The sequence below is a fragment of the Rhineura floridana genome, chromosome 11 (assembly GCF_030035675.1).
Source record: "Rhineura floridana isolate rRhiFlo1 chromosome 11, rRhiFlo1.hap2, whole genome shotgun sequence".
In the NCBI taxonomy this organism is placed as follows: Eukaryota; Metazoa; Chordata; class Lepidosauria; order Squamata; family Rhineuridae; genus Rhineura; species Rhineura floridana.
The window spans coordinates 42,825,616-42,847,081 of NC_084490.1; the positions used below are offsets into that span (position 1 = coordinate 42,825,616).

The window sequence follows — 21,466 nt, forward strand, 5'->3', positions numbered from 1 at the left end:
TGATCCCAGCAACTCTTTGGAACATCACCCATTCACCTGGGGAGCCTTAAACTACACAGGCGATACTGTGGATTTACAGACATGTCTGTCATTGATTTGCCGCCCTGGGCTCCCCCTGGGAGGAAGGGTGGGATGTAAATGTAATAAATAAATAATGTATAGTGCCACTGGTATTGTTCATTCTCTCTGCAGCATTTGTACAATCAACATCTCCCGCCCCCCCCAAGCTTGGAGAGAAAGAGTCTCGTCTCAAGTTTAACAACAAAACCAGAAACCACTCGTCATTCTGCCCCTCCCTAATGCAGAGGGAAACTTTATTCTCCATTTCAAGAACAGTATTAAAAATAAATAAATGATACAAGGAGACGTGGCCATACTTGATTCAGAAAGAGGGAAGTGTGGTGCAAACTGGGGGCAGAAGAGAGAGAGATCTGGCACAAGGGAGCAGGAGATTCCCAGGAGAAAGTAAAAGGTGGAGGGGCAGTGAGAAAACCAGAGAAACCTGGGGAACAAGAGAGAGAAATAACCCTTATGAAACATTTATATAATATATATAGCACCGAATGTTTTATGATCCTTCTCTCATCCATCATTACAACAATCCTCTGAGGTAGGTCCTTAATGTTTCCATTTCACAGATGGGAAACAGGGTGAGAGTAAATTGCTTGTGGCAACCCAGCGAGTTTAGAGAGATGCTGGGATTTAAACTCTACTTTTCTGGCTTAAAAGTCCATTGTTCCAGTCCTGCCACTGCAAAATCCACCTGTGAATCAACTTCTATGTGTGGATCTGCCATACTGGGTAATGCATGTCTAACTGTATGCACTGCCCCGTAGGGATCCCCCTGTGCTCACATTCCACGATACAGTAGTGGCTACACACTGCAGACATCAGTGTATATTGGGAAAGCGTTAAGTGCTGCTGACTCTATATAAACTTCAATCTAATTTTACAACTTTTTCCCAATGTGAACGTGTTAAAAAATGAATTCTTTTTTGGGGGGTAGCTACACAAATTTTGAGTCGTCCCCCCATTTTTGCCACCAGAATTCAGTGTCCTCCAGAGCAGAAATCTACATTAGAATTTACCCAACCAAAATGCCATTTTGGGAAGGCGAGTGTTCACATTTGGAACTTCATCTTCCCAGTACTTGTATACATTTCACATTCTATGAAAATGGGGAGGCAAAATAATGGAAATGTAGGTTCATTGTTGATCCAGAAACATTGGCTTCTATTACTGTGGTGTTTGTGCGCATGCATGTGCTCAAACACACATGCAAATATATAAAGAGAGTAATGTATACACTGATCTGTCTATGTATGGTCTTCTCTTGCCCAAAGGCGCAAACAGTTCCCTCCCCGCAATGCATTGTGTATATGTTGCACATAAGTAGTCAGCAACTAGACTGACAAAAAAGGGCAGGTTCCTGGAACAGTCATCAGAGCTAGTGAAACAAGTTCTTTCCCCTCTCTTATCTTTTCTCCATGTTGGTTGCAACTGGGGATGGAAGGATCTATCCATTGTGTTCTTTCCATTTCTCATTTTTCCAATCTTAAATTCGGTTCTCCTCATTTCTGCAGCAATTTGCGATTTTTTTTTAAATCCTTGTGAAAATTCTCCAGCATTATAATTTCTCCTACTAAACACATTTTTGGGACGCAGTTTTGACTTACGTGCAGATCTTGCAAGCAGTTTCTCCTAATATAATGCATTTTTGGATATTTTAACCAATATAGGCATTTTTATGCACATTTTCCCAATATATGCATTTTGGCAAACATTGCTTAGTTGGAGAACTGCATTGCAAAATTCTGATAAGTGTGAACTTTGAAGGATGGCTCTGTTTTGGTTCTCACATTAATTTTGTGTGAATTTAATAAATTCTGCTTTAAATGTGAACTGAATTGAATTTCTCCCTCATCCCTAGTTACTACTAGCAAATACACAGCTGGCTGAGGCTGACATCCCCACAGCAGGCCTGTTTTATCAAAGATGCATAGATGATTGGTTGACTAACTGATGGTTGTCTACAGTGGCCTGCATGGGACAGTTCAAAGGAGAAAGCTGCTATGAGAAATAGTGAGAGGGGTCTTTGTGTCTGTCATGTTCCTTTTGGCTTCTTTTAAATTTAAGCAAATCTGGGCAGGGACTGTATTGCATCCATTGCCTGTGAACTGGTTTGATCCTTGAGTGCCTGCTCCCTCATGTCCTCTCCTAATCTTTAAGTGCAACAGAGAGTGCCCTCCTCTTAGGTGATCTTTAGACGAGCCGAGTGTAAGCATGCAAAGGGGCATACTGTTAAGGACTGTTGCGTAACTTCCTTCTGCTGGAGACTTCACCAAAAGGCTTGAGCCCAAGTGATCTGGAAGCGCTCAAAGAAGATTGTGAGTTTGGTGGCATTAAATCAAACTGATCTAATTGTAATACATTTTTAGCATAGTATAGTATATTTCATTAGGCATTTTATAGAGTTGTGGCACCCAGTCAATTAATTATTTTGAATAGAATCAGCGTGGTGTTTTTTAAAAAACAAAAACAAAATACAAGTACTTAAAAAATGTGGGTAGCAGACAGTGCTGGCTCCAGAAATGGAGTGGGTGGGCGGGAATGGCACCCTCAGTGTGCTCTCCTAACCTGGAAGAGGTGGGTTGTACAAAATAAAAGTTCTTGCAACTGATGTTCTTGAATATTCTGTGCAAATTAGAAGCAGTAGCACTATTAGGGGCCTGTCTTGGGGCCCTGGCAAATGCCCCACCTCGCCACTTTCTGGAGCCAACCCTGGCAGCAGACACCACATTAGGAGGAGGGACCTTGGAAGAAGCATTTCCTCATCCCTTCTCTGAGAAGGAGGAATGCCTCTTCTAATATATAGTGCCTTGTGTCTTAGATGAGAAATTGGGAACCCATGACTTCCAGCTGTTGACCACTGGTCATACTGACTAGGGCTGATGGGAGTTGTAGTGTAGTCCTTTCACATCTGGAGAGCCACGTGTCCTCTCCACCCGTTTTAGATAGTATTTACTATGACATCAGAGCAGTGATAGCAGATGCTGGCACAATCTTGAAGAGGCATTCCCTCCAGGATGTGAGAGAGGGATGGAGGAAAACAAATGTCTTTTCTGAAGTGGGAACTGCCAACTTGCTGGCACAGCATGAGGATGCAGAACCGGATACTAGCTTCCACCTTGTTTTGTTCTGATCACCAAAACCAGCTTCAGGCTTTCCAGCCTCCAGTAGTGTTATAGATCTGAGTTGGAGCGCTGAGATTCCTGCCACACCTCTACATGCCTCTGTCCCACTTGGCTTTATGCAAATGTAATCAATTTTTTTAAAAGTGTGGTAAAATGAATGGAGTAAGGTTTTATTTAAATGGAGAGACAGCACTGATATTTTATTTGAGTTGCATTTATTTTTCTGCAGTGCTCCCTGCCCTGAGGCCTTGGTTGCTTGATGGATAATGTGTAGCAACAGATAAATTATGTCTCTTCTGGAAAAGCTTACCTGTTAGGCTGTGGCTAGGACTTGGCTATAAAAGGGTCAGACCAAATTACTTGTGGAAAAGTGCTTAGGGCAATTGATTTGGAAAGAAGGACCTGCTATAGCCAGAGGCCCAGGCTCTCCATCTCTGTGTCAGGGAGCTGAGTGTGCACAATTTATGACTCAGCAACAGCCCTTTGGAACCCAAAATGTTTCAATAGCTCAACCCACTTTTTCTATTTTCAGCCTTTTTAAAAAGACTAAAAGAAGCGGGGTGAGTGGGCAGAAGGTGATGAGGCAGGAAGAGGAAACAAGTGACACATTTTGGGTGCTGTTAAGGGTAGCTGACTAGGAAACTGACTTGACCTAGGGGACATTACCCACCCTTTAGTTCAGGGATGGGGAACCTCCAGCTCATGGACCAGACTTGGCTCACCAGGGGTCCCAATTTGGCCCACAAGGCCAGTTTCCCCAAAATACCACATGCACGCACCTCTGACATATTTGATGTCAAGGGTGGGCAGGTACAGATGTGGCTTTCTAAAGAGCAACTGGGAGCTTAAGGTGGGCCTCGGATGGTTCCTTGGCTAGAGCAAGGCGCACTCCCACCTCCCGTTAGCTAAGCACATGATTTACTCTGAGAGGGAGAACCAGTTTCCTCCTGCACAATCCCCATTGAGGCTTATATAGTAGACTTCCCTGCTAGGGGATTGCTCCCCTTGTTAAACAGCTGCGATAGGGAACGGGGTTGGGAAGATGACATTTGGCTTTTCCACCTTGAGCACTGAAAAGTCTGGGACTGGCCCCCTGAGCTGCACGCATGAAAGGGGGGACAAGGGGGAAACATGTTCCCAGAATGGTATGTTTGCTTGGATACTCTCAAACTCTCCTCATACATTATTGTCTTTTAGCAGAAGCCGGGTGCTTGTTGGTATGTCTAGCACTGGAGAGACATGGCTCATTCTTCTCCCTGCTTTGCAGCCCCCGTTTCTTTTTCCCATTCTTGCCCCAACCCTCAATCAAAGTTGTACTTGGGACATGTGATGCTTCTGAGATCAAAGAGGTACGGTGTCACCCAGAGGGGTAATACGGAACGTTGTTGTGGTAGTTGTAGTCGGGACACACTTTCTGCACAAGCCTGTAGTCTATGCTGTAGAAGGTGATATAGATACAGATGACCTTGAAGGGCTTGGAGCAAACCCAGGAGACCTGGCTCTGTGTGTGGTTCAGGAAACAGGTTTTGGAAGGGTCATATGTGCACAGGGTGGTCTTCTTTGCTCTGTCCACTTTCTCATACTCCACCCTGCAGTTGAAGACCTTGGATTCTTTGGCCTCGATGAAGATTTGCTGCTCGAGGTCAAATTCCACGGCTTTGTTAGGGGGCACCAGGCTGACAGAGATGTTCCCGTGCCCAGTGGAGTTGTGCCGGAAGAAGACGTTGACTGTGCCGTTCCCGTGGTCGACCACTTTGCCTGTGATCAAGAGGTTCAGCTTTACCGTCTTAATGTTGGAGTAGAAATCACCCCAGCCAAATATTTTCTTAAGCCGACCAGGGCTGGTGAGGGAGTCCCTCCTGCTGCGGTGTTGTGCACCTTGGCCCTGCTTGGACAAGCTCTCTAAGACGTTCCAAAATTCTTGCGCATTGGTGGAGGCCAACTCCAGGAGAGTTGTGTTCTGGAAGTGAGATTGGGCAATGGAGGATTTTAAGGAGAGTTGACCTTTTTTCTTTTGTACCCGGGATCTTGGTTGCTCTTTGGGTGATTTTCCACTTTCTTCTTCCTCCTCTTCTGTTGCCTCATCTTGGCCACAGATCACCTGCATGGAACAAGATGAGATCATGATCTCCTAAAGCACTGTCTTTTCTTCTGTTTTTTAAACTCCCCCTCCCCCTGGCAAAAAAAAATCCCTTTCTGGACTCAAGTATGCTTTTTGGATACGTGAAATACTATTGTGGACGTCAACCACAAAATGGCTAGACATAAAGGACAAGTAGCTTGCCCATGTACAAGGCAGACTTGTGGTCTGAGTTCCAGAATACAAATCATACATTTGAACCCACAGTTTTCCATCCCACAGAATACTCAGAAGGCAAAAATTAATTTCCCCATATCAACTGTAAATAAACTCACCCCGATCTCTCTCTCTCTTTCAGGATTACCCCTCAAACACTTGTGCTCTTTTTCTTTCACATACATGCACCCTATCCATTCGTTCCTAAGTATGCACTCTACTCAGGACTTTTGTTTGTGACAATACTCACCAGTACAGAGTCCCGGCACCTCTCTCTGTCTCTCTCTCTTTTGCTGCACGTGGCAGCCATTTTGTGCTGGCAGCCAGCTACAACACTTTTATCACTATATGAGTATTGGCACCTCAGTTTTTATATATATATAAAAAAAGCACTGACTATTTATTCAACGTAAATGCATGTCTCCCTTCCTCCTTCTCCTCCTTCCTCCCTTGGCCTCATCTGCTCTCTTTTCACTCCCACAAAGCCCCATGCAGCCTGTTTTTCTGCTCTTCTCCCATAGCTGTAGCTTTGTCCTTTCCCTCCCCACTCTTTACTCCCCATATGGTCTTTTCACACACAAACCCAGCCCCACCCAGCCCATTTTCTGCCCCTTCTCACTCCATATTTCCTACCTTTTCTCCTCCAATCTACACACAGAGAGACAGACAGACAGCCCCAACCAGCCATTCTTCCCCTGCCTTCCAACCAATCAAAAGGCCTGCTGCTATCCAATCAGAATGGAAATGGAAGTTCGCAAGGAACTGCAGACAGCTTAAGGAGCAGCATGGGAGACCATTTTAATTTGGTGGGAGGATTTTTTTTGTTATCTGATGTGGAGGGGAGCAGATAAGATTATCAGGTAACATGGTAACCCATCTGGGGGCACGCTGGTGCCCACAGGCACTGCATTGGCAAACAGATGATAGGGTATCTAGATCATTTGCCTTGTCAAGCTGCAGTTGCTTTCCATGTGTATATGAAAACTCTTGAGCAGCAGCTTGCACATGTGCATAACCTAGCCTTTACATAGAGAGAAGTTGGGTAACTAAGATTGAAAGTTTGAGCTGTAACCTGTGAGTGATTCATGCATATTAAATAAATGTTTAATTTTAAATTTTAAATGGGCCCTTAAAGCTCCTGAGCTCAGAAATATTGAAGGGTCTGCATCTGTGTAAGACATCAAGACTCCTGCTATCCGCTCTAACTTTGATTTTTTTAAAAAAAATGGCACCTGCAGTCAATATGTATGGTGCTTGACAGGTCTCTGCCACAAGGAGCTTACAAGAGAGAGAGAGAGAGAGGCAAAGGAAATGAGAGATGTATGAGTAAGTGAGCTGCACCTACCTAGTCTTCATTTTGGATGAGGGATAGGTAGCTGAGCCAAATGATGGATGGAAGTAGTGAATTTCAAATGCAGTTAGCGTAGATTAAAGATTGAACAGAGTTTGTTGGGTTTGAATGATGTGGCAAGCTGTGGCTAATCAAAAATGGAAGAAAAAGCTTCCCAACTCCTTCATGCAGCTGTGTTGGAAGGGGAGCGTGTGTGTCCATAGGGAGGCTAGGCTCATTCCTATCATGATAATCTGTGGCTGACTTTATAACTTCTGAACATGGTCAGAGACGTGATGCCACGTAAAGCAGTGGTTCTTAACATTTTTTGGGTCACAGACCCCTTAGAGAATCTGATGAAAACTATGAACCCCACCCCAATAAATAAATAAATAAATTCATTTTTTAAACTTGCATTGGAAATTGATTTTTTTTGCACTTGGTTTACAGGCCCCCTGAAGCCCATCCACAGACCCCTCCTAGGGGTCCATGGACCACAGGTTACGAACACTGGTTAAGGGTGAGTTTCAAGCAAAACGGGCAACAAGGGAGAAAGTGTAGTATCAGTTAAGAATAGGGATGGATCTTTCAGTTTCTCATTTTTCTACTCTGAAGTTCAGTTCTCCAACTTTCCACATCAGTTTTTATTTTTAAAAAGTCAGAATGAAAATTCAGCATTTTACTGGGAAGTTTTCCTAATATATGTATCTTTGTATGCAATTTTGTCTAATACACACATTTTTTGCAAAACAATTTCCCCTTATATATTTTTGTATGCCGTTCTCACAAATATATGTATTTCTATGCACACTTTGCCTATATGTGCTTTTGCACACATTACTTAACTGGAGATAACTGCAATGCAAAATTCAGAGAAGTGTGCATTTTGAAGGATGGTTGTGCTTCGGTTTGTGTAGTGTTTGGTAGGTTTGCCTTTAAATATGAACTGACTCGGTTTTCTCCCTTATCCCTAGTTAAGAGAGTAGGAGAACTGCAGCCTCATCTGAGAATGGTACAGCTGCAGCAGGAAAGGTCTTGGACAGGGCTATTGTACCGTGAAAAATATACTGTTCCTTCCACAGTTAGCAGATCCTGTGTCTTTCAGGGTGAAACTATTGTGGCCTTCCTTCAAACAGTTAAACACTGGGGAGATGGCTCAGTTGCTCACAAGATACTTAGTAGGTCACTTGGGCCACATCCACACCATACATTTAAAGCAGTATCATACCATTTTAAACAGCTATGGCTTCCCCCAGAGAACCCTGGGAACTATAGTTTGTAATGGGTGCTGAGAGTTGTTAGGAGAACCCTATTCCCTTCACAGAGCTACAATTCTCAGAGTTCCCTGGGAAGAGGGATTGACTGCCAAATCAGTCAGGGAACTGTAGCACTGTGAGGGGAATACGGGTCTACCAACAACTTTAACCACCTGTAACAAACTACAGTTCCCCAGAATCCTTTGACGGTAAGCCATGGTTTTAAAATGGTACAATAGTGCTTTCAGTGTATGGTGAGGATGTAGCCTTAGATTGAAGATGCTTATTTAAACAAAAAACAGCAACCCCTCTCCTTTTTTTAAAAAAGCCTATATCTTCCTCAGTATGGATGTGCATCTTCAGTTTATCTTTGAAAGCTGCTTTAGCTTGGAAGTGTCACTCACTGCGGTAGGGCAGAGCCCACCCTCCACGCTGAACAAGAAGGAAAACATTCCATCTGACAGTAGATCGGTGGATTGTGGCTTTTGTTTATCAAATTGTCACCGTTAAGAGAAACTGCCTGTTTCCTTAGACAGGCATATGACTGAGTTTTTTGCCACGGGCATGCGAACGTTTATTCAGTTAATCAGCAAAAGGCCAGGCAGTTAATTGATTGAAAGATCTCTAATTGGTTGACGGCTGGAGTGAATGGTTGAAAGCTACAAAGCAACAGAAATAATGGGCCTGCGCTGTGTATAATCAACTACTGCTTGTGTTAACAGAATGGGTGGAATCCAACATTAGTCATACTCAGAGTAAATTCATTGAAATCAATGGACCTAAATTAGTCATCATGGCTATTAATTTCCATGGGTCACCTCTGAGTAGACTGTTGCATGCAATCCATTGGAATAAATAAAGATGAATCACAAATCTATTAATCCCAATGGGTCTACTCTGAATAGAACTTCATTGGCTGCAACCCAATGGATGCCGGGACCAGGATCTCCAAGAAGCTAAAGGCCTTAAATCAAGGGGTCTCCAAGATGCTAAAGGCCTCAAGTCAATTTGTATTTTATTTATTAATAGAATAAAATAATAGTTTATTGAATTTCTTACTCGCCCTTTATCATAAGATCCCAGGATGAGTTACAGCAATATAAAAAATGCAATGCTAACATGAGTTAATCTGCAATCAGAAGAATGGACACACACACAAGATGGTGGACACACACACAAGAATATATTTATATGAATATATGCAATCAAGGGCAGCTGAGTTACTTTGGCACCTGAGATGGAAAATCCCAGAAGCACCTCTCCCTGCTCCCTAGCAGTAAAAACATTGTAATAATAAATAACTTTCAGTTTGCTGCTTTTTGATGATTACGAAAACCATCTGCCTGAGGCAGCTGTCTCACTCTGCCTAATGGTTGGGCTGGCCCTGGTAGGGACTGTCCACAAATAGCCAAACAAGGAAGCAACTTGCCAAGTCTCTTCCCCCACCAGGTAAGCATCCAACTGATCTGTGCTTAATATGTTCCAATGGCTGTTCTGAAACAGAGTGCATTCCTAGGGCTATTTGGAAGGAACCACTATATTTCAATGACAGTTCTCTTCTCATCATTTTGTACATCCCAACTAGGGGCATTAAACATGTGATTGTGGGCCCTCTTCAATGAGAGAAGCTAGAATTCAGCCTCAAAATGTGTTCAGCATTACCCCCAAAACATGTGAAGAGATGAGTGACGTTGAACATTCTCACAGTATGCTGAGTAGCGAGAAAACCCCACCCCCCAAAAAACGTGCACATACTTAGGATTAGGACCAATGGTCTCCAGGACAGGGCTGTGGAGTCGGAGTCGGGAGCAATTTTGGGTGGAATTGGAGTCGGTAGAAATGTACCGACTCCAACTCCTTCATAAATGGCAAATGTATATTAACTAGTAATAACAAATTTACTGTAGTAAAATGGTAGTACAAGGCATTTCATCACCACCACGTGAATCCAGAGCTTGGAAAAGTTACTTTTTTAAACTACAACTCCCATCATCCCCAGGGATGTTGTCAATATTACAGCTAGATAACCCATGTGAAGAACTTTGAATATCTGAAAGTGCTATACAGATGTTAAATATTCTTATTTGATAAGACCTGATCCTTGTTTAGTTGCCAGGGCTCTGTTTGGGGACATTGGGAAGCAGATGGTGCTTTGGAACACGCACAGCCTTTCCCTAACCCCACCCTGCAGTGTATGTGGGCGTTTCTTGCACCAGAGGGCAAGATTGGTAGACTGCCTTGAGCGCCAACCCCTTTTAAGTTAAGAAAACCGTCACTGCCAGTCTCCATGCAAATGGTCCCAGGTTCAGTCCCTGGTATCTCTCCAGGTAGAGCTGAGAAACACTCTTGTCAGGAACCCCTGAGGAGCAGTGACAATGCTATGCTCGTCAGATCAATGGTCTGACTTTGTCAAATGCAGCTTCCTGTGTTTCTATGGCCCTGTCTTCACTATACATGTAAAGCAGTATCATACCAGTCATATTTAACAGTCATGGCCTCCCCCAAAGAATCCTGGGAACTATGGTTTGTTAAGGGTGCTGAGAATTGTTAGCAGAGACTCCCATTGCTCTCACAGAGCTACAATTCCCAGAGTTCCCTAGGAAGAGGGCTTGATTGTTAAACCACTCGGGAAATTATAGCCTTTTAACCTCTCCGTGTTGATCCTACAGTCAGAACAAAGCCTGCATGGGTACAAGTTGTACACATTTTGTAATTTTCCTGATTTGTGGCTGCAGCTTCTCCACATGTTTTATTTGTGTGTGGTTCTTTGTGTGATAAGGAACTGCACTGTCAAAAAATGCTTGTATTTACTGGTAAATCTCAAGGTCAATCCAGTGCCCTGGGCAAATGATCAAATTTTGTCACCATCACCATCTATACCAGTAAAAGATGACCAGTTCAGAAAAGAGGATGAAAGAGCAGAATCAATACTTGCCGAGAGGGTTTTCAAAGTCCTTTTAGAATTGCTGATAAAATAACGGTGACATACCCTGCCCATTTGACATTTACTGTAACATACCCATCTGCAGTGCTGGCCCAAGACATTTGGCTGCCCAAAGTAGAACCCAGTGAGCATCCTCCCATCCCCCCAAGTCTTGCTGCACCAATTCAGACATCAATTCCTGTTTTCATCTTTCTCCCCCCCCTGCCCCCCTCTCTCTTTCTTCCCCCACCACCTGCCCCAGATGGTAGAAATTCCTTCACTTTTCGGCATGGTGGGACTAGCTCTGCACACCTGCCTATTTTAAAACAATAAGTATAACAAGTACAGTTAAATAAATAATAGTAAGAGTAAAAAAAAAAGTAAATATTTAAAGGCTGACCCAAGGTTTTTGCTTCTTGTTTGAGAGAGTTTGTTCCAGAGCTCACATGGTAGGGGTGGGTATATATGTATGTATTATTTTATTTATATCCCACCCTTCCTCCCAGTAGGAACCCAGGGCGGCAAACAAAAGCACTAAAAACACTTTAAAACATCATAGAAACAGACTTTAAAATATATTAAAACAAAACATCTTTAAAAACATCTTTACAACAGCTTTAAAAACATCTTTTTTAAAAAGAAAAGGTTTAAAAACATCTTAAAAAGCAATTCCAACACAGATGCAGACTGGAATAAGGTCTCTACTTAAAAAGCTTGTTGAAAGAGGAAGGTCTTCAGTAGGTGCCAAAAAGATAACAGATGGCGCCTGTCTAAAATTTAAGGGGAGGGAATTCCAAAGGATAGGTACCACTACACTAAAGATCTGTTTCCTATGTTGTGCGGAACGGACCTCCTGATAAGATGGTATCTGTAGGAAGCCCTCACCTGCAGAGCGCAATGATCGACTGGGTATATAAGGGATAGGATGGTCTTTCAGGTATCCTGCTCCCAAGCTGTGCAGGGCTTTGCACACCAAAACTAAAACCTTGAACTTAGTCCTGTAGTTAATAGGTAGCCAGTGCAATTCTTTCAGCAGCAGGGTGATATGCTGGCGATACCCTGCCCCAGTGAGCAGTCTCGGCGCATTTTGCACCAGCTGCAGCTTCCGGACCAATCTCAAGGATAGCTCCACATAGAGCGCATTACAGTAATCCAGCTTAGAGGTTACCAGTGTGTGGACAACAGTGGTCAGGCTATCCCGGTCCAGAAATGGCCACAGGTGTCTTATCAGCCGAAGCTGGTAAAAGACACTCCTGGCCACTGAGATCACCTGGCCTCTAGTGACAAAGATGGATCCAGGAGCACCCCCAGACTCTGGACCTGCTCTTTCAGAGGGAGTACAACCCCATCCAAAGCAGGCAACTGACCAATTGTCCAAACTCGGGAACCACCAACCCACAGGGTCTCTGTCTTGCTAGAATTCAGACTCAGTTTATTGGTCCTTCTCCAGCCCACCATGGAGTCCAGGCAGCAGTCCAGGACTTACACGGCCTCTCCCAGTTCAGATGTTACAGAGAAATAGAGCTGGGTATTGTTAGCGTACTGCTGACACCTTACCCCAAATCTCCTGATGACCACTCCCAAGGGCTTAATATAGATGCTAAACAGCATGGGGGACAAGATGGTACCCTGCAACATCCCACAGCACAATTGCCAGGGGGCCAAAAGACAATCAGTGCTATTCTCTGAAAACGACCCTAGAGATAGGATTGGAACCACTCTAAAACAGTGCCAAGACCCATCTCACCAAGTTGGCCCAGAAGGATACCATGGTTAATGGTATCAAAAGCCGCTGAGATATGAAGTAAGAATAATAGCGTCGCACTCCCCCTGTCCTTCTCCTGATAAAGGTCATCCATCAGGGTGACCAAGGCCGATTCACTCCCATAACCAGGCCTGAACCCAGACAGGAATGGGTCAAGATAATCTATTTCATCCAAGAGTACTTGCAATTGCTGCACCACAACCCTCTCAATCACCTTCCCTAAGAAGGGGGTATTTGCGACCAGTCAGTAATTGTCGCAGACCAATGGGTCCAGGGTGGGCTTTTTCAGGAGCGGTTGGATCACCGCCTCTTTCAGGATGGCTGGAACCACTCCCTCCTGCAATGATGCATTGACCACACCCTGGATCCACTTGGTCAAACCCCCTCGGCAAGCTTTAATAAGCCAAGAAGGGCAAGGGTCGAGAGGACATGTTGCTGGCTGCACCATTGCAAGCACCTTGTCTACATCAGCAAGCCGCATCAATTGAAACCATTCTCAAGAAGTTGCAGCAGACGTTGCACTGGACACCTCATTGGGGACTACAGTAGATGTAGACGGGGCATCAAGACTGCTACGGAGGCGAGCAACTTTACCTTTAAAGTGCTTTGCAAACAATTCACAGTGGGCCTCCATGTCCTGGAGTTGATGTCAACAGACCCCTGACAATATGGAAAAGCTCAACTGGACATCTACTTCAGGATGTGATGGATGTAGAGAAGTGGGCCTTCTTCGCTGCCCTCACCACCACACAGTAGGCATGGTTATGATGGTTTATATGTGCCTGATCAGCCTCACAGCATGTCTTTCGCTATTTGTGTTCTAGCCATCATTCAGTGTGTTTCATTGCCCTTAGCTTCCTGGTGTACCAGGGTGCAAACCGGGCTCCACAATGCTGGAGAGGGCACTCAGGGGCAACTGTGTCAAGAGCCCGATGTGCCTTGCTGTTCCACAGCGTGAGAAGGGCTTCAGCAGGGTCACCTGCTCTATCTACTGGGAACTCCCCCAGGGCATTCAGGAACCCAGTGGATTCCGTTAGTCTCCAGGGGTGGACCATCTTAATCTGTCCACCACCCCTACAGGGGAGGATCAGAGCCATAAGTCTAAACTTCACCAGGAAGTAGGTATGCAAAACGCTTTCCCCCAGCTGTCATCTGGCATCTCCCACTAGTATGCATCTTATACTAACACTATATTAGGATGCTACCTTGCACCAGTGTCCAGCCAGCCAGTATCTGTTTTGACGGGTGTCAGCAGCAGCTCGCTAGGGACTCTGGAAGAAGTTTATTTCCCAGTCTGCTCCTTCGTTCTTTGGAGATGCTGAGAATTGAACCTGAGGTCTTCCACAGACAAAGCAGAGGCCTGCCACTGAACTATGCTTCCCCATCTTATTCATTATTTCCTACATGTATATCTCACCTTTCCTCTGAGGAGTTTAAATTGGTGCACATGGTTCTTCCCTCTTCCCCATTCTGCCCTCACAATAATTCTGTGAGCTAGGCTAGGCTGAGACACAGTGACTGGGCCAAGGCCATCCTGTGAGTGGGGATCTGGACATGGATCTCCATGTGAATACTCTAACCATGGTGGATGGTGGCTCCATGACAGTGAGGCAGTGGAATCCACTCCAGGTTTTAATTAGAACATTCAAGGAGCTGTCCAAGATTCAGATTAAAACCCAGGGTAGACTCCACTACCCCACTGACATGGAGCCATCAGCCGCCTCTGGCTCTAACCACTACACCACGCTGGTTATCTCCATCCAGGATATGTACTACTACTACTGCTACTATTACTACTACTTATTATTATTATTGCATTAGTTAATGTAGTTATCACTACAAAAGAATTTCTAATCGATTTACAAGAATTAAGGGCCAAAGGCATCGCATAAGAACAAAAAGGATAGATTACAATAAAACGATTACAATGACCCATAAAATGATCCAGCAGAACTTCAACCGCAGAGAACAGTTATCAATAAACAGCAGAACATTTATCATAATGTTCCTCCAGAAGGTGGCCCCGGATCTTTGCAAGGTAATGTGTGCATAAGCCTGCGGCATTGTTGTCAAGATGACTAAACTGTGGGAATGTTGTAGTACTCACTCTCTCTATCTCAGCATCATTTTTCATTTATTTACTGGTATCATGCCTTTTCTTTGAGAAGCTCAACAGCACTGGCCTATGCAGGTCTATTCGGAAGGGAGTCTCATTGAATTGAATAGAAATTGTTCTCAGGTAACTGTGTATAGGATTGCAGGCAAAGAGTGGTATTTTAACAGTTTCATATCCAAGCAGGGATATGAATGTGGGTTTCTCACCTCTTAATCCAGCACTTTAATTGCTGCTGCAACAACATATTTGGAGGATTAATTTAATGAGGACATTTTTTTTAAAAAAAGCTCTGCTCAGCTTCAGTTTTCCATCTTTAAAATGTATAATAATACTGCCCTACATCTCAGAATGGTTGTGCAGATAAATGAGACAAAGTTTGTAAGCAGTTATTTAAAAAATGTAATGGTTTTTAAAAAAAAAACAAAAAACCTATTTTTAAAAAATGGGGAGATGGTGGTTTTTTTAATGTCCCCCACTTATCCCACAATGGAAAATAATATCTACGGGTGATATTAAAGTTGCAATCCAATGCATACTTCCCAGTAGGTCCCACTCAATTCAATTGGGCCATTTCTTATGTTTCCCTCTAACCTACCTCATAAAGTTGTTCTGATGGCGCTGATAATAGAATGCCAAGTTGCACCCAAATAACATTCCCTCTGAGAAGACAGGATGCTCACATACAGGATCTGACTCATCATTGTATCAGGAGGGGGATTTTGACTGGCTGTTTATCTGGGCTTGGGTGGGGGTTGTGGACTAGCAGTACTGTCATGGATATAGTTAGAGGCATTGTGTTTCTGGATGCTGGAGCCAAACAAGGCATACCTTTTCTATTACTTTGTACCAGGCATAAGGAACCTGTGGCCTCCACATGTTATTGGCTACAACTCCCATCATCCCTGACCATTGGCCATACAGGGTGGGGCTGATGGAGGTTGGAGTCCAAACTGTCTGGAGGACTACATGTTCTCCATCCTTGCTTTATACCCAATTTGCGAGCATCCCATGACATCTGTCAGATTTGAGCCCATGTCTCTGAGGTCAGGGATGAGGAAGTTGTGGTCCTCCAAATGTTGCTGGACTACATCTCCCATCATCCTTTACCATTAGCTACGCTGCTGTAGCTGATGGGAGTCCTCTCATCATCCTCAGTTTCCTCATCTGGAAAATGGAGAAATGTAGTTGCCAATCATGTAGAGCATTAGTTTGTTTTAACAAAATATTCCCTCCTAAAGACTGCTGAACAAATATAAAAAAACCTATAGAATGATAAAAAGCCCTTTGGTTTTGTAAAAGATGCATCAGGCCATGGAATCATAAATACAGGATTAAATTAAAATAACTAAAAGCCTTCTGGAATTAAACCAACTTTCAGGTAAGCAGATTTCAACTAACATTATGTCAAACTTCCAAGCAGTAAGAGTTGTTTGACAGGGGAATGGATGGTGGAGGGCTCTCCTTCCCTGAAAACATTTCAGTAGAAGCTGGTCAGGGATCAGAGATCCTGTTTTGTAGATCTAGTATTGTTGTTAGATCCCTTCCAACTCTGATTCGAAATTGTGGAAGCAGGCAGAGGTAGAAGAATGGCCAGGGAAAAGCATCTCCCCTCCTGTAAAGATCCTTCTCCGTGCCCTAATTCACTGCTCCTGTTTGATAGATCAGGCACAGGGCCTTGCCGTGAAGGGGCAAGAGGACTTTATATCTGGGAACAGAGGCTTTATTTTATGGGTGCTCCTGAATAAGGGAAGGGGCCCTAGCTCACTGGTAGTGTGTGCTTTGCATGCAGAAGACCCGAAGTTCAACCCTCAGTATCTCCAGGTAGGGCTGGGAATGTCCCCATCTGACATCCTGGACAGCAGCTAGAAATCCATGTAGACCAGAGACGGGGAACATTTGGGCCTCCAGATGTTGGACTTCAACTCCCATCAGCCCCAGCCAGCATGACCAATGGTGAGGGATTATGGGAGGTGTAGTTCAGCAACCTCTGGAGGACCACAGGATCCCTACCCCTGGTGTAGATTATACTGATCTAGATGGACCAATGCTTGTAGTCAGTATAAAGCAGGTCTGTATGTCAGATAAGATGTCTAGGGCAGGAATGGGGGAAACCAGTAGCCTTCCTAGATGTTTCTGGACTCCAAGTCCCATCAGCCACAGCCAGCATGGCCAATGGTCAGGGATGATTGAAGTTGTAGTAAAACAATATCTGAAGGGCCTCGATTCCTAGGCCAGGGATGGGGAACATATCTCCACCTGAGCTAGTCAAAGTAGATGATGCCACTTGGCTGGATCGAACCACTGGTCTGCCATGAGACATGGCAGATTTAAATATTTATCACAGAGATGGAGGACCTGTGACCCTCTAGATGTTGTTGGACTACAACTTCCATCATCCCTGACCATTCACCATGCTGGCTGGGGCTGATGGGACTTGGATTCCAACAACATCTGGAAGGCCTCAGGTTGCCCACCATTGGTTTATCATATTAAGTAGTTGTCTGGTGCCTTCCAACTCTGATTTCTGTAATTATTGCAAACAAAAGCGACCTCCGTTTTAGTAAGGAAAGAGGAGGACCACACAATCTTCCTCCTTAGTGCATGCGTACGTTAATTAATTTAAACATGTGCAGATTTTAAATGCCCCATTGGCTGCATAGGTTAACCATTTGAAAAAGAAGAAAAAAGGGTGGTGGCTGGCTGGGGAAGAAACCAAGCAAGAGGCAACCACAGCAGCCTATCAGACAAAGCCACCCGATTCAGCCAGCCCTCCTGCCCGCAGCATGTGGAAGAAGATGTATCTGTGCCGATCCGCAGGGATTATGGGCACTCCGCTGCCAAAGAGAACTCTGGGCTTCCCTGTGGACCTGAAATGTTTTTTCCCCCTGTGCAGAGGATAACAAAGAGATTGAGGGAGAGCGAGTAGGAGTTCCGATCCGTGTGCATGCCTGCACCCCAAAGAGAAGGGGGTTCTGCAGTTCCTACCCTAGCAGCTTTTCCAGGAGACAAGGTTTTTGCTACCTGTAGCCACCCACAATTCCAGTGAGATAACTTCTGTTTTACAATGGGCTCAAAGATTAAACAAGAAGGGGGAGCATTAGCAGCTTTGCCACTCTTCGCTGGAAATAAAATATTATTTCCCAGCTATGGCAATCCATCCCGGCCAAAGCACCTGCCCCCGCCACATCCTTAAACACTACTTGCAAAATCTCAGAGTAATTTTTCTTTGGGTGGTGGTGGTGGAACTGATCTAAGTCATCTTTGGAATCAAAGCAGTGACCTTATCTTAGCTCCACCTGTCAACCAAAGTGTGTGCAGCGCATCTCAAACTCCCAGCTCCAGATCCTCAGGTGGAGGATTTAAAAAAATGAATCTTGCAGCCGTGTGCATTTGGTAGTGTGACGGAGACAAATGCCTCCTCTCTGTTTAATAGGGAAACAGTGCTTCTAAGGCTAGAGCAGGGTTTTAAAATCCCTGTTCTGTTCCTAAGGCCTGCTTTGCTGATTAGTTTTTGTAAGTTTTCCGCTGCTGTTTTAAAAGGGGGCAATTGGAAACCTCTCCATCTTACAGAGGATGGCTGGAAATGATTATTTGCTACTGACACATAGTCAATTTGATTTAGCATGGGCTCTAGCCCTGTGTTCAAATCCCTACCTAGTCCAAAACCTCACTGGGTGACCTCAACCATCTCTTATTATTTATTTTCTTCTCGGTGGCCTCCTTTTGTGTCCCATTGGATTTGGGAGAAATGTTCATTCCCCTGAGTTCCGCCTTCCTCATCCCGCTTGGGCATAAGGGAGTGCCATAAGTAGAGTCAGTTTATTTGGTGACCTTCCAGTTTCCTTCAGGGAAACTTGCAGGATGGGCTTTGTTTGTACTTAGGATCTGACTGCTTGCCATTGCAAGCCATTCACACATGCACACCCCAAGTCCAGGGCCAGATTGCCTGGGACTGAGAACACACACACACACACACACACACACACGTTCTGAAAGCTCCTTTACCTGGGACACCTTGTTCCTCTCCTAAGGGTGCATTCAGAGCTGCATAATGCTGTTTGTTCTGGGGGCAGCAGAACTGGCATCTTTCTCTGTCTCCCTCCCTACCCCCTGCATTTAACGACAATCTCACACCAAGCTATTAAGGAGCAGAATCCGTTTCTTGAATGAGATAAAAAGTAATCAGATAGCTTTATAAGATAGTTTTAAGCTCTGCAAATGACTAGGTGTGTTTGAATGTAGTTGTTTATTTTTTAAAAAAAAATCTGTAATGTTTTGAGTTTTATTGTGATGTGTGTGTGTGTGTATTTCCTTATTTTTTATAATTTGTTTGGAACTTTTAATCTACATCATCCTGAGAACTCTCTTATGGGATGGTTAACAAATATCAACAAATAATAAGTAATAGATTTGGCAGGCTGAGCTTTTTCTATCTGGCTACAAGAGTAGGAGCTTTTTTTAAAAAAAGCAAAGTGGTAACCCTTCATTGGTAGGTGAATGGATGGATGAATGGTCCTGCCTTATGGACCGGGAGCTGGACTAGATGACCTTTCGATTCCTTCCAGGTCTTCAGTTCTCTGACCCTGCTTAGCAAAGTTGATGCAAGGATGCTTCTTCATCCCAGGCAAATCCCAGGGCATGCTAAGGAGTGCTACAGGGAAGCAGCAGACCGCAAAACTGCTGGAACATACTAATTCCAGACAGTGCTTTGTACAAGCCACCCTTGGGCTGTGCTTTCCGGCACCACCAAGGGCATGTCACTGTCCTCTTCCTCCCCCCTTAACCTCACCTTTCCCTTGTCCGTCGCTCACTCACCAGCAGATAGATGCTCCCCTGGATGAGAAATATGAAACAGCACCGTGTCAGCTGCATTTTTCTTCAGCCTCTTCTCTTTCTCCCCTCTTATCGATATCTGGTGAAATCTGTTGTGTGTCCTTGTTGCTGCCGCCGCCGCTGTTTATAGTCTGGCCTCTCTGGCCTCCTAGGATCCCCCCATTCCAGGTTCCATCTGGCAGCCTCTTTCCAGCCAGGCACAGGCATAAAAAGAAAAAGACAGGAGCCTGCTTTTTCACCCTCTGCAGCTGGAGCCCTCCATGGGGCTGCCTCCTGGCTGCTCCCTGCTTTGCCGGCGAGTCTGGTTAAAACTCACTCCAGTCCCTTGCTCTGCTCTCTCCACTAGCTCCCTCCCACTGGCAGGTGCCACCACTGGAGCAGCCGAGCCCTGCTTTAACCCTTTGCCTGCCTGCCTTGCAAACTTAGAAACTCAGCACCGCTCTTTCAAAAACTTGGCGCAGCGTTCTAGGGAAGACTTAGGTCTGTGTCCTCCCTTGCATGGGTTAGGCCAAGGTCCAGGAAAGAAGGACTGCAGGTAGGTTAGGAGTGAGGAGGCAGTGTGACATCCTCAAGGCTTCTAGATGAAGGCAACAGTTGTACAGAATTTGCTTTCAGATGTGAAAGCAGGGTTTAGGGGTGGAGGGGTAGGATTGCTCCAGGGTGATGTTTGACCTAAGAGGAAAGAGAAGTTCCTAACTTGGGTTCAGGGCTTATCATATGAGTAAGGGAGGAATGCTGGAAGCTGTTTTCAAGGGCAAGGTTGATTCCTGGAATATATGGCATTGAGAGGTTGAACAGGGGTACCTTTGGAAAATGTGCAAAGCTGCTTTGGGTGTGGGATTAGGGGTAAGAGCCCCTGCGAGGGCAGCGGGTGTGACTCTCAAGCAAGCTTCAGGTCTGCCATATCCAGTCTTTCCTTTTTTAAATGATGCAGCATATGTAAACGGCACCGGAGGAATGCAGTTGGAATTGTGGATTGCTTCCTTTGTGCTTGTCTTGAATCCCAGAGTGACTTTATATGCCGGGCTGAGCCAAGACAATTTGGGATCTGTGATGGAAAATCTGAACACCACCTTCTGACTCTCACTTCTTGACAGGGGCCCCCAATCCACCTGGAAGCTCTGCTTTGTAAAGCCTCGTTGGAATGAACTGTGCTCTTGTGCTGGTCCCATTCCTTTCCCATGGAACTTGTGCAGGAGAACTTCCTGATGGGTTTTGCCCATATAAAATATACCTTCAGTATTAATTGTTCCCCTGATAGATTGGTCTGGTGTTGTTTTAGCTCTTTTTTCTAAGGTTTTATTTTGTTGTTTAATGTTTTTAACGGACTTTTCACTGTATTGATTTTTCATTGCATTTTTGTGTCCCACCCTCCCATGCCTCTTTAAGCATCCTTTTGGGAGTGATGAACTGATATGCATCCATAACGGGGGGGGGGGAGTTCTGTTTGTCTGCCACACTTGATGGTGGTATCCACATCTGCGCTCCTGAAGGTAGCTACCTCACCTTACCCCATGGGAAGGTTACCTCTGGACTTTGGGAGAATTTACATGAAGATGTGAACCCAGGCTTGCCTTGTGTGCGTCTGAAGGGAAAATAAGACACTTGGACGAGATCCAGAGTTTCACCTGCCAATCTCCAGTGCTTTGACAAAGACAACCCTTCACCCAGCCCTGTAAACAGGGCTGGAGTGGTAATTTTTTATAAGTTCAGGAGCTCAACATGACAGTCTGTATAGCCACATCTCAGAGGA

The 21,466-nt window shown here is 44.7% G+C and overlaps 1 protein-coding gene across 1 annotated transcript; it reads right to left on the reverse strand.

Moving 5' to 3' along the window:
- Nucleotides 1-374: 374 nt before the first annotated feature.
- NXPH3 (neurexophilin 3) lies at nt 375-20,043 on the reverse strand. Its single transcript, XM_061590546.1, has 2 exons — nt 19,696-20,043; nt 375-5,295 (listed from the first exon to the last, which is right to left on the reverse strand). Exons 1-2 carry the CDS (start codon nt 19,750-19,752, stop codon nt 4,552-4,554), a joined length of 801 nt encoding a protein of 266 aa, XP_061446530.1. The 5' UTR covers nt 19,753-20,043; the 3' UTR covers nt 375-4,551.
- Between the last annotated feature and the right edge of the window lie 1,423 nt (nt 20,044-21,466).